Here is a 12,555-nt window from a genome sequence, read left to right as displayed (position 1 = left end):
CTTTAGGAAACAGAAGAAAATAAAATAGTGCATACTCCTGAGAAAGAATTACATACTCATATCACTCATTTTTTGTTGTTGTTAACAGTTCTTTAAAAATGGGGAAAGAGCTCTCTCACACACACTAGTCAAGGAAATTAAGAACTGAAACATTAGCATAGTTTGGAATATAAAACTCCTTAGAGAAAAAGAGGAGATCTCAGAAAATTAAGAAATCAGATAGCACTGACATTGTACCAGACCTTACTTCCAAAATTTTGCAACCCATTATAGACAAGGCATTTTACCATCAAAGACAAAATTACTAAATTACAAAGGTATGTTTGCATGCATTAATATGCGTGGCTACACACGCATATTTTATATCTATATATATATATATATATGTATATATCCACATATATACATATATATGCACAAACATACACGGGATACCCCCCTAGGGAGTCGGGTGTGCACATCCACAGATGCACACACAGACGCACACACGCACCCAGCCACACCTGTAAACGCTGCCAATCTAAACAGAGAGTCTGTCTAGACCAGGAAAAAAACACAAAATAGTTCTTAAAGAACAGAGTTGGCAGATTCAACTGAGCCACGGCGACCCCGAACGTCCCTTCTGGTGGCACCCAAAGTTAAGTCCATGCTGCTGTGAACGCAGCTGGTGCTGATGGCTTGGTGAGGGGTCTGGGAGCTCCCCTCCTTTCCTAGTCTAGACAGAACCAGGGTGCTGAGATGAGGTGGGAAGAGCTGGGGGGAGTGAGGCCATGGGGTTGCTCAGAAAGGAGCACTCTGGAAGATTGTTTTAGTCTAGGTGGAGACAGGACGTTTTTTAAAGCAAAAAGAATAAAATTAAAAAAAAATAATAGCAAGACAGACCATGCAGCTCAAGAAATCAAAGCACTGACACCAAAAATGTTTCTCCAGATTTCTTCCAATAAGTTATTCATGTCTTTCTTTTATTATTATTATTAATTATTATTATATTCCCCTCCCCCCCAATCATTATTTTAAAAATGTGAAAGAACAGAAGTGGGGAAAAATATCCTGGTGGTTGTCTTCACATGTTCCTGGCAAGAGACTCTGAACCACTGGTCTTGCGCCATTGTGCTCCTCTGATCTTAAATTATTGTCTTTCTTTTATTATTATTATTTTTATTTTATTCTTATTATTATTTTGTCCTACCTAATAGAATTCTTCCAAAGCCCAATCCAGTATTTTTAAAGCTAAAATTATGACGGTTTTGTTTTAAAAGGTTATCTCTCTCTTCTCCTTTTATTTATTTAACTTTTTTTCTTTTCCTTTCTTTCATTCTAATTTTTTCCTCTCTCTCTCTCTCTTTCTCTCTCTCTCTCTCTCTCTCTCTCTCTCATTTTCTGTGTTTCTCTTCCTTGTCTCCAGTTTTACTACCTGGTCCTTCGCCAGATGTGTGCCTGTTAGCAGTGTTGTTGTTCAAGAACATCTTGTCCATGCCTTTGAGAGCTTCAGTCAGGTAGTTTTGGAGGGCCGTGAGGGCAGCGCAGATAGCGGGGGCCCCAAAGCCGTGGGTGATGAGGCTGAAGTGAGTCAAGCAGCTCTGAATGCCCGGTTCCAAAATTGGGGTGGGCCGGCTGTTCCCAATGGGCGTTCTGTCCTGGGCCAAGAGATCTGTAAATTCTTTACAAAGTTGCCTGCAGGGAAGAGAGAAAGGCAAAGAGAGGGAGAGAGGAGCTGCTGTTAGGCTCATCCAACAATTCTCTGTGACAGCTAAGGGGCAGGTTCAGGCCAAAATTGATCTTTTTGCCACCATCCTTTCCCCCAGAGGTTCGTAGGGACCATCCAGGGCGAGCCAGCAGCTCCCTGCTCAGAACGATGCTCTTCAGGGGATAACACCAGTTCTGGAGATTAAAACTTCTCCAGCAGCCACAGGAATGCTTCTGAAGCACTGTGAAAACCCAGCTCTGCCTGGTGGCCTCAGAAACATCCAGGCTGAAAGGGAGATGTGCCCTGGATCTGCCAAGCACCCATCCTCCTGGAGGCCTGACCCTGGCTCAAGGCAGCTCCCAGAAATATTCTTCTTGAATGAAAGGACAGCCATGCTCTGAGAGCTATTGGGTGGCACAGGGGCCTGGTTCAGGGGAGGACTAAAACAGAGCCTCTGACACTGCTCAGGCTGGACCACCTTACTGAGAAAAATCAGGATTTGGGGACTCCATACTGGCTTGTTCATATCATGAGAAGACAAGCAAGAACTTCCCATTTTATTCTGGAGGCATGACACCCCAATTACCACATGAGAGTTGACATTTGACTCTTGGTTGTTTGTCTGCACCTTTGAAAAATCTGATTTGATTTTTTCTAATGAATTCACACACATATATTTTAATTTGAATTACTCTGGTCCATAAAACCTTCAAGTCAACAGGTTCCTGGGCAATGCAGAAGCCCTGGAGGCTGGTGGGGTTCCCACAGGAATAGCTTCTTTAAGGATACCCAAAGGTATGAGTTTTTTAAGACAGGTGCTTATCCAGGGACTGGAGATAAAAAAAGACCAGAATTAAAAAAAAAAAAAAAAAAAAGGAAAGAAAGAAGCCCTTAAAAAAAGACATTCAGCTCTCATCCTCTGAAATTCTCTGAAATTCCCAGAGGGTTAAAGGTTTCAGAGGGTGAGGAAAGATAAAGGTCTACTTCTATGTGTATTATCCATTAAGAAAGTGCAAGAGAGGAAACTTTGAATTTGGAGAACAAACAGTAATGAGTCCAACATTTTACATCTTCAAAGAGCAAAGCAGGGTCTGTGAGCAATTAAAGTTCTGGGACATTAATATCTTCTGACCCTGCGGAAAAGGGCAATCAAATTCCAATCACGTATAAGAAACATCTGGACAAATTTGAGCAAATGATTTTTCAACCCTCCATATATTTCTTTAAATTACACTGTCATCGGAGGCAAGCCACGTCTCAGAGCATGAAATAAATGGGAGCTGCTTGGGCTGGGATTCTCCTTTATTTTCTTTCTATTTTTTTTACTCCCTTTTTATTCCTGGCAGACCAAGATGTGTGAACACTCAGCACCCACTGCCGAGTACCCGAGCAAACCATGAAATACCCAGTGAGTAGCCTGGAAGGCACAGCCTGGTGTAAATCATCACGTACAACACACCACCGAGGAAGTCCCAAGGGAGAGACATGGGTTGGGGGGGGGGGGGGGGCAAATAGTTTCTTCTTTTTTTTTTCCTTTTTTTTTTATTTTTTTTTAATTAAATCCTATAGGAAAGGCAGTTTGGTAGCAGACAGACAGGTGTGTGTGAGCAGCAGCAGGAACAGATAAACACGCTGTGGAAGCAAAATATAAATTTTTGGTCCACTTTACATAAAAATTATTTAACTGAGGATGGCTTGGAAGTAATGTGCAACAGCTAGGGGAGCATCCCCTACAAGCTCTATAGGGACAGGGTCTGCCGGCAGGATCCTCACCGCAAAGGGGTGCAGAGGTCCTTTGGGCGAATTGAGCATCCTTCCTGCCCGCGGGGCTGCTGGAATTTAGAGCCTGGAAATTCCGCCTGCTTTCCAAATGGGCTTAGAGGAAGGGTTTGAGGACAGGGAGGATTTTCTCCGAGAAGGGCAGAGGGGCATGAGTTAACTCGGCACTCACTTTGTAGCAAGCAGCATGTTTTTCCTGGAGTGGAGGTCGCTGGGGTCCGTGTGCTGTCTGTTCAGGTACTCAGAAACAGCTTTGGCTGGGAACTCCGTTTCACAGATGTACCCAAAATCCCGAGCTAAATGAACGGCCTCACCTGGAGGGAAGGAGACGGGAATTAAAACCTCCGGGCACCGCCGGCCCCGGGCTGGGCTGGCTCCGACCCGCCGGGACACCGGGCGGAGCCCACGGCTCCCCTGGGGACACCGGCTCCTTTGAGCCGTGTTTGGAAACCTGGCATCGCCCCTTCCACCTCAGGGACAGGCTCCAGTTGTGTGTTTCCCCCCCTCACCAGCCCTATTTTGGGGACAGAAGTCGATGGGACAGATTTTGAGCTGATGAGGTTTGTCTTTGCTGCACTGCGCTCGTGTGGGTCTGTACCCATCGGGTGCTTGTGCAGAACGGAGGGAAGAGCTCACACACACACCCACCACACACACACACACATATTAAAACACACACACTTTAAAATTAACTGGACCAAAAAAAAATGCAAGAGGTTACTGGTCAAATCCTGAAAAACTAAGGACAAAAACTTCTCTGAACAGCAGAGAAACCATTCCTGTTTCAATACCTCAGATCATTGTCCAAAATTTTACAGATGTGGATATATTATTAATGTTAACGTTAATTCTTTGTGGGACATTATAGACACAATATATCCAGACACAGGGCATTTGCATCATTATCACAGTTATCACCACATCTGTAAAATTATGGAGATACCTGCATTTACCCCGATGGCAATTTTAAAATCTGCATTTTTAACTGACCATCATGCAACAAGAACTCTTGTCTACCGGGTGGAAAGTTAACAGCTAATGGCACTTTTTCTGTGAACAAAATAATTATTATTCTAGCTCTAATTCTAATTCACTTTTTCTGCCTGCCTTGTTTTAGGTTTCTTGCCTACAGAGGTTTGTGTCATCCAACTCCTACTGATGTACTTCATGCCACAAGAAGAAGACAGTAGCTGCAGAATGGAGGAAAAAAGGAGGGGGGAAAAAACCCTCAGACTCTAGAGGGATTCCACCAGATTATAGCTCAGCCCCTCTAGAATAAAACGTTAAACCCTTTAAAGCATCGCCCGAGGGACGAGGGGGAAGATTTCCAGCAAGCAGGTATGTCTAATAACTCCAGGACCGCGTTATTTTTAACTATCAGGAGCTGCTTTCCAGCGTCATCTCCTGCTCTCCAATGGCTCTCGCTAATCATCAAACCGGGTAATGAAGGCGAGGGCACCCGGCAGAGCCTGGAGGGGGGGTCCGAGCCGGGCACGGTCCTCCAAGGCAGCCTTCGGACCGGGACCGACCGGAGCGTTCCTGTTCCTGGCGATACAGGAGCAGCTCTGCTAAACCTGGCTGCTGGAAGGAAGGAGGGAAAAAAAAAAAAAAAAAAAAAAAAAAAAAGAGAGAGAGATAAAACCTAAAACACCATCAGGTGCAGATTCTTCCAAAAGGAGGGAGCTCTCTGGAGGCGAACTGTTGATTTGTAAGGGAATCAGGGGAGAGGAGGGGAATGTACACCTTACTGCACACTTGACACAGATTTTAGCATCGCTACACAACCCCACCGGCTTTTGAACCTCACACCAGCTTCGGGGAGGGGCTGGTGCTGCTGCGAGCAGAGCGCATGGGGGTGAAGCTGCACTAACAGTGCCCCCCAAAATGCTTCACGCCTTCTATAGCTACACCCGTAACCCACACTGAGCCTTGCACTCTCGGCATCACCCACATGCGGGTGGAGGAGGAGCTCCCTCCCCTCAGCCCCCGTCTTTTTGCGAGCCTTCCTTCAGCTCTGCAATCGCAAGGTCTTGCCGCTCACATAACTCAATCAAAAGAGTTGGAAAGTTAATATCTAGCACAAATATTTGTGCTCGCTTTATGCGCAGATGAGATAAGTGGATTATTTATGCGCCTCTCGGTGTGTATGTGTAATGCAGATACATATAATTCATAATTGCATCCATACTATTCCGGTTAGGGTTTTTTTTTTGGAGGAAGTCCAACTTCTCTTAGCATAAACACGCACATAACCCTAAACTTATTAGTGGCTCTAACTTTTCCTTGTCGATATAGTAACAACAAATAGAAGAAACACGCTGGCCACCAAAATGACATTAGCTGACTTGAAATGACTTGAAACTTCAGTCTGTTCTCCCCTCTCTCCTTCCTCAGGAGTCGCTGGTCTCTTTGTTCAGCTCCAGCCACCTTAAGGGAAACCGAGCTCTGCTACTCTCAAATCGCTCTGCTTTCTTACCAAAAAAAGTCGGGGGGAAAGTAACTTTTCATTATTTTTCCTCACTGAGCATCTTGTAGTGGCCATAAATCAGCTCAGGAAGAGCCAGTTAGCAGGAGGTTGGAGTAGACCTGGAGTCGGAGATCACAGAATGGAAATTAATAGCATGAGGAATGGGACTGCCCGACAGAGTTACACATGCACGCAAATGCACACGCATATATCCACACATACACACACATACACACTCCCTCACTCTTGCCACCAATAGGGATCAGTGGTCCTCCAGCCAGTGACTTCATTTTTGGGAATAGGATTCTTAACCATGACAGTGTTCCTCCTAACCCACCCTGATTTTCACCTCTACAAGGTTTTCCCACCTGATCCCGAAAGTTGGTGGATTTTGGGTTGTTTTTTGGGGGTTTGTTTTGGTTTGTTTTCGTTTGGGTTTTGGGATTTTTTTTTTTTCTTTGTGAATGTCAGACAGGAGCTCAGAGCAGGGGTGTGAAGGGGGCTGCGACCCTCGGCTTACCTTCCACCAGGGAGGTGAGTAAAGTGACATTTGCGGCCTTACGTCTGCCGGCTGGCAAATTCAAACCGATTTTTTCTAGCCTTTCTCGCAAAGATCTCCCCCCGTTTTTCGATTTGGCTCTAGAATTAGAATTGCAAAGGAATTAACATCGTGATTAACCCCGCAGTGTTCCTGGAAGAAACGTTTAGTCTGTGCAGTCAGCGAAGCCTTGGGAGGGTTTTCACTCGACGTTAAGGACTCTGGGGGTGTTGATTTCTGCTCGGGTTTGCTGAGATTTTCTTAATTTCACCCAGGGGTAGAAGTGGGGATGAACCCACTTTTCTCCCGATTTTATCCAGGGAAATCAAACAGCGCCAAACAGCAATAATTAATGGCAAGGTTCTGATATAGAGAGCAAGTGGGTATGATACCAACTTGTATTTAGATGTAGAAAAGGGCTGGGCAGGAAGGTAGAGGAGGATTAAACCCTCTGTTATTCCAGGAAAGGACTATAATAAGACTAGGGGATAAAAAACTAAATAAATCTGAAAAGTTCGAAGGGAGTGTGTGTGCCTGTGGATAAATTGAAAAGGAGGGAAATATTTATTAAACTGTTTCTCGCCTGTGAAGTGTGAGTGTGTTCTTGTGCGAGGAGGCAATGCTGAGAGGAAGAGCTCACCTGAGGCAAGGTGCGTTATAAGAGGGAATGGATTGCCTGGGGGAAGATTGGAATATCTGTCGGAGGTTACTGATAAGGGCAATAAAAGGGTGAGTGGGAAATTCGGAGCTATTGTTCGAACGCCCATACATATGTAAACCCCCAGGGATGAAATCTTGCCACCTGCGAAGTTAGGGAGAGTTTTAGCACCTAAGAGCAAAGTCTATTCCAACTGTCTCATAATTCTTACTTAAAACTTGCTTAAGAATTAGAAGTCGCACTTAGAGAAAGGAAATCAGAAACTACAGAGAAGCCAGACCGGCTTCCCACTATTTTATATCGAAGTAAATAGGGCTGGATGGCAGAATTGCAAGAGAGCAGCTTTCTCCGTCTCATCTGCTCTGAACCAAAATCTTGTTTAAAATTTAGATTCAAGATAGGAACTGAAGTCAGCAGCAGCCAATAATCATGGCTTGGGCCACGTCCAGAAATCTGCTGAAGGTCAATAATAATGCTTCTCTACCTTGGTAATTATATTTTCTACAGAGCATGTCTCAGATGTTCTCCCTGCTCCATTTGTAGCTGTACAGAAGGAGCAGGCAGGTTAGCATCTGTAAGTAAAAATCTCTCTGCTGCTCTCCCTGGCAGCTGAACAATGATTACAGACATTCACATGGAACAGCAGCTATTTTAGGAGACCCTAATTCTCACGTGGATATTTGGGTGACTGATCGCATGTAGCAGAACTTTCCCCCTCGTCTCCAGACATGGAGCCACAGCCCTTGTCGTCATCACAGAATTTTTTGCAGGGACAAGGGGGAGTCCCAAACATTGGCTTTATTTTAAAGCGCCTTAGAGCCAGTGTATCCCAGCTGCTGCTATACGAGTTTTCAAGATATTTCCTTCCTAAGATTAGCAACTTCTAAACATGATCTGAAGTTTATTCATTGTCAGTTTGAATGCATCTGTCCCTATTTAAAAGTTATTATTTTTATTCCAGTCTGGTGTCTACCTCACACACAGAAAATGAAATCTTTGTACCCTCTCAGCCTGAGTGTGTGAACTGGTACCTCATATTGTAACCTCATGGCTTTTCCCCTGTTGTGACTGGAGAGAGAACCTGAGCTCACCTTTCTTACAGAAAAGCCGTGATGACCATTCACAGTCCCTCAGGCACTGCCAAGAAGAAAAAGTCCTTTCTCCCTGGTAACCTTTCCAGCTAATGGCCTCAGAGCTTAAATTCTTGATGCTTCTACATAAAAGCACAGTCTCCCACTTGTTATGATGGAGTGTCAAACGAGCCTCAGGGTTATTCCTTGCTCCCCACTTTCTTCAGTACCAGCACTGCCAACTACTGTGTCAAAATCCACCAGGACATGAGTGGGTGATTTGCACAAATATTAAGCAGCAAAGGCCTCGAGACCAGTTGTGTGCTGCAGCAACTTTCTCTGTGTGAAGCACCAAGTTTCTGACTTTCAGAGCTACCTGTTGGTGGCTCTTCTTGAGTCAGGTACTTGCTTACCTTACAGTTTGCCTGTCAGATCCCTGCCAATTTCTTGTGTGACACCACGTGTTATAATTGACATAATTGCCTGATCGTTAGTGCCATGTAGAGCAAACCTCGTGCGTTTATCTAGGAAATCCCTAGAAATACATCAGGTCCTGAAATGCTTGCAGTTCAGCCTGAAATACACCCATCAGGGCATTTTATTTTGTCCACTTTCTAAGAGAGAAGTGTGAGGAGGAGAAGAGATGGAAAGTGCATGCGTGGACAAGGAGAAAATCTTTCTGTCTCTTTTCCTTCATTTGTGGCTAAACAAGGCCAAATATTTCCCTACTCTCCATATATTCATCTCAGTGTTTGAACACAGCATATTTTTGTCTTATCACCAGCATTACACACACAGGCTCTGACAGTAGGATCGATGCATGTTTGAAATCATCTGTACTGTTGACCAAGGGTTTCTGGTGCATGCATGGAGGCCCAGACACATTCTCACGTTTCCCCCAGCCTCTTACCTTCTAAGTACTCCTCCTAGGAGGGAAGCGTTCAGACACTCTGGAGGGGAAAGACGCCTCTGAACTTCTCCCACAGTTACTTTATACTTTGAAGTTGAGCTAAGCAAAGACAAGCGGCCAGGTACAGAGCAAAACACCTCTCCGGTATTGACTGAAATTCCACCCAGGAAGCCATCTTTATTCATCATCAAAGAAGTAACAGATTTTGGAGGAACCGGAACTGGAGAAAGAAAAGGGGAGGAGGGGAGAGAGAAACCATCACGCCACGAAGGAGCACAGGATAACCACAGTCTCTCTGACATGCACAGAACAGCAAAATGAAAGGGAGTTTTGAATCTCTGGCTACCTCCAGCAACCTAAAGGGTGCTGCTCCCCCAACCTCTAGGAAAGTGCTCCATGAATGATGGATGGAGAGAAGGGTGGTACAGTACAGCCTCTATGCAGGGTTTGATCATTGGGAAATAAAATACATATTGGCAAGCACCTGGCAACTTTCGGGTTTGAGCCTGTGTCTCACCCAGAGCCCCCCGATGCCTTTTGTACAACGGACAGCGCCTTTCTGGAGGGGAAAAAAAGAGGAAAATTTACTTTTTTTTTGCTAATGTTTCCATTAGTGCTAAGCTGAGCCAGGAATAAATTCACTACACAAAGGGAGTTGCTGTCTTAAATAAGTATCAAGGCTGGAGGATACAGCAATGAGAAGACAGCTCTGTTATTGCTTTGTGTTTTTATTAAGTCTGGTTTATGAAATAAAATGAGTCTTTTCCTTCAGAAAAATGAACACCAGGAAAAAAATATCTGGCCTAACCATGGTGCTCTCCACTCTGATCATATTGTGCTGTCCGTGAATTAGAAGGAACTCTCCTACCCCTAAATAAAACTGATTTAGTTACTGCAACATGCATTTAAAGGTAGTTATAGGGAAAAGTAAAAGGAGAATGATAAAGTGAAACTAAACAAAATAAAACCTTGTTGTTCTCTCCAAGATAAAAATAAGTATTTATTTTCTCTGAGAAGTCAGTGAGGTTATTTTAAGAGTAACCAAGGGATTATAATGAACAAATTCCTATAATAGCAACCAGACACTCAGAAATAAACAAAAAAAAAATTGTTGAACTAAAATTGAGAGCAATTCCCCCGTGACATGAATTTTGTTTACAAATGAACTTAAGTAACTCCCTCATAATTGTGTGTAACTGTTATGATTTACAGCAGGTGCTCTAATCAATCACCCAATCACTTTAATTTATAGGGAGCCTCGCTGCATTTTCCCAGTTGTTTCATTTCTGCAAGTAATTGATAACAAACCATACTTAAGGTATGTTTTATGCAGGAGTTAATAAGAGCTGACAGCTGCTACTGCAGCTTCCTCTCGGATCCGCGGCAACACGCTTTTCCTTATAGAAAATATACTTTGAAATTGGGGCTTGTGGTGGTGGGAGAGCCCTGGCAGTCCAGCGGGCATGTTCCAGAGGAGAAGACTAATTGATTACACACCCTCTTCAAGCAGATACTGCTCCACAATCTCCCGTTTCCACTCAATCAATTGCAAAACCAATTCGGCAAATAATAAGCTTCTATTATGCACATATGCCAGCTATTTAGGTAGTTATAATACATGTCAGCTAAGTCATAAAAGCCCTGTTTATTTGCAACATATCTGGAGAATCAAACCATTAGGGTTGAGCGGATATTTAAGTCGTCTGGAGCTGCTAAACAATAAGATCGGGTATCCTAATATATTACCAAGTGCTAACTACTGGGCAATTGCCAATTTTATAACCTCAGTGCATGGAATAGACACAACCGTGTTTCACTGTTTTTATTGCAGATCATTTCCTACTGCCAGACCAGACCCCCACAATAAAAGCTCTATAACAGCTAAAAACCAAAAGGCATGTCGATTTTAGATATACATATTGCTTCGTATGCCTTGTATATAGTCTCCAGTATAAACAAATTATTTTGAGTGGCTTGACTTCAGGGAATCGGAAAGTGAAATGGATTCCTATTTCTCTATTATTTTTAGGTAGGCACTTTATGCAGCTCATAAAGGCGGTTTCAAATAGTTTGAGAATGGCTCAGAAATAGTTATAAAAGAGTTAGGAGCCCGCTCCTGCTTTCATTGCTATTATTAGGATTTTTTTTTTTTGCCATTGATTCTATAGGAAAAGACTCGTTTGTATATCAGAGGCAGTACCAACAGACCAAAAAACTGTATTTGTATTTTCCCCCTCATTATATATAACTATATCTCTTATTTCATACACAATGATCGGTCTGAGTGAAGCATCACATAGAAAAAAATAGAAATTAAAAAAAAATTGGAATAAAGCAGTACCACCAGACAGATTTTCATGACTGGCATTTTTTTTCTTGGGACAAACACATGGGCTCTGTGGTTCGAGTACACCTTTACCGTGGCTATATTTAGTGACCAGTTTATCAGGTCACTGTCCAGTGAACTGAGAAATTAAACAAGAGGCAGCAATTCCACGAACATCTGATCTTAGTCCAAACTCACTAAAGAGAGAAGGACCCGTGCAATGCTTAAATGTTCCTCACCCCGCTCTCTTTGGCCTTTTGGAGCACTCATTACATTAGTTAACCTTTGAATTATGGGTTTTCACATGCTCGGTGGTTTTTTTTTTCCTCTTGCAAATTGCTTTTGGGAAGAAGGCTGGCTCCCTTCCCTGCTATGCTGAGAGCTCCTCAGCTTCTTTTCCTAGCAGTGTTTCCCTGAAAAGGACGGTACGAACAAACCCATCAGCCGGAGCCTGATAGCTCTGAGCCCATTGGAGAGGCTTGCCAGGCGGTGTAAGCATATCTATTGCAATTTCATAGCTTCAGAGAGATCTATTCTATCTAGGCTCTATATCTTCTGTAAATTACCTAATGCTGCCTCAAAAAAATGTTTGCCACGGAATGAATTATCTCTATCTATATCATATCTATATGTTTATCATGGCTGGAGCTTTTCAGACACAGCCCAGACATCAGCGGAGATAACAGAACGTGGAGCTTTTGTGGGTGAGGAGATCTCCACGTCCGTGCGTGCGGCTGCATGTGTCAAATCCCTGAGCGTATGTAAATAAACCCGAATGCAGAGTGTATTTTTAGCCAATGTCAACTTCCCCAGTTGGTCAGGGACTGCCACAACTGCTGAAATGACACAGGATAAGACACACGTATCCACGCAGCGTCCCCATCACTCCTGCTTTCACTTTATCCCATTTAGTTCTTGTCATCCCCAGCAAAAATTGTTCGATTTTCTTTCACTCCCAAACTCTACTTGCTGCGTGTGTGAGAGCATTCACAAATACATAATTCATCCTTTCAAAATCTCAGCTTTCTACTAGCTATTATTTTTCCTTATTTACCTCCTTTGTCTCTTTTTTCCCCCCTTTCCTTTTCCATCCCTTTTTCTCCCCTCTTTTTTTTTTTTC

General features: G+C 43.5%; 1 protein-coding gene across 4 annotated transcripts in view; it reads right to left on the bottom strand.

Annotated features, from left to right (window-relative positions):
- The window catches only part of TFAP2B (transcription factor AP-2 beta), a 33,436-nt gene that overhangs the window by 5,169 nt on the left and 15,712 nt on the right, over nucleotides 1-12,555 (bottom strand). For 3 of the 4 annotated variants that reach the window (XM_021527209.3, XM_077782471.1, XM_077782472.1), the window contains exons 4-7: nucleotides 9,110-9,329; nucleotides 6,454-6,572; nucleotides 3,639-3,780; nucleotides 1,415-1,674 (exon numbers count right to left, since the gene is read on the bottom strand). In XM_021527209.3, the coding sequence (XP_021382884.1) occupies nucleotides 1,415-1,674; nucleotides 3,639-3,780; nucleotides 6,454-6,572; nucleotides 9,110-9,329 (741 nt within the window). Of the gene's footprint in view, nucleotides 1-6; nucleotides 1,675-3,638; nucleotides 3,781-6,453; nucleotides 6,573-9,109; nucleotides 9,330-12,555 lie in introns of those variants that run through there. The other variant, XM_077782473.1, reaches the window with a different exon arrangement.

This window comes from Lonchura striata, chromosome 3, assembly GCF_046129695.1.
Source record: "Lonchura striata isolate bLonStr1 chromosome 3, bLonStr1.mat, whole genome shotgun sequence".
Taxonomy (NCBI): Eukaryota; Metazoa; Chordata; class Aves; order Passeriformes; family Estrildidae; genus Lonchura; species Lonchura striata.
The sequence above is the reverse complement of the archived record's forward strand: the minus strand, read 5'-3'. Positions and strand labels throughout refer to the sequence as shown.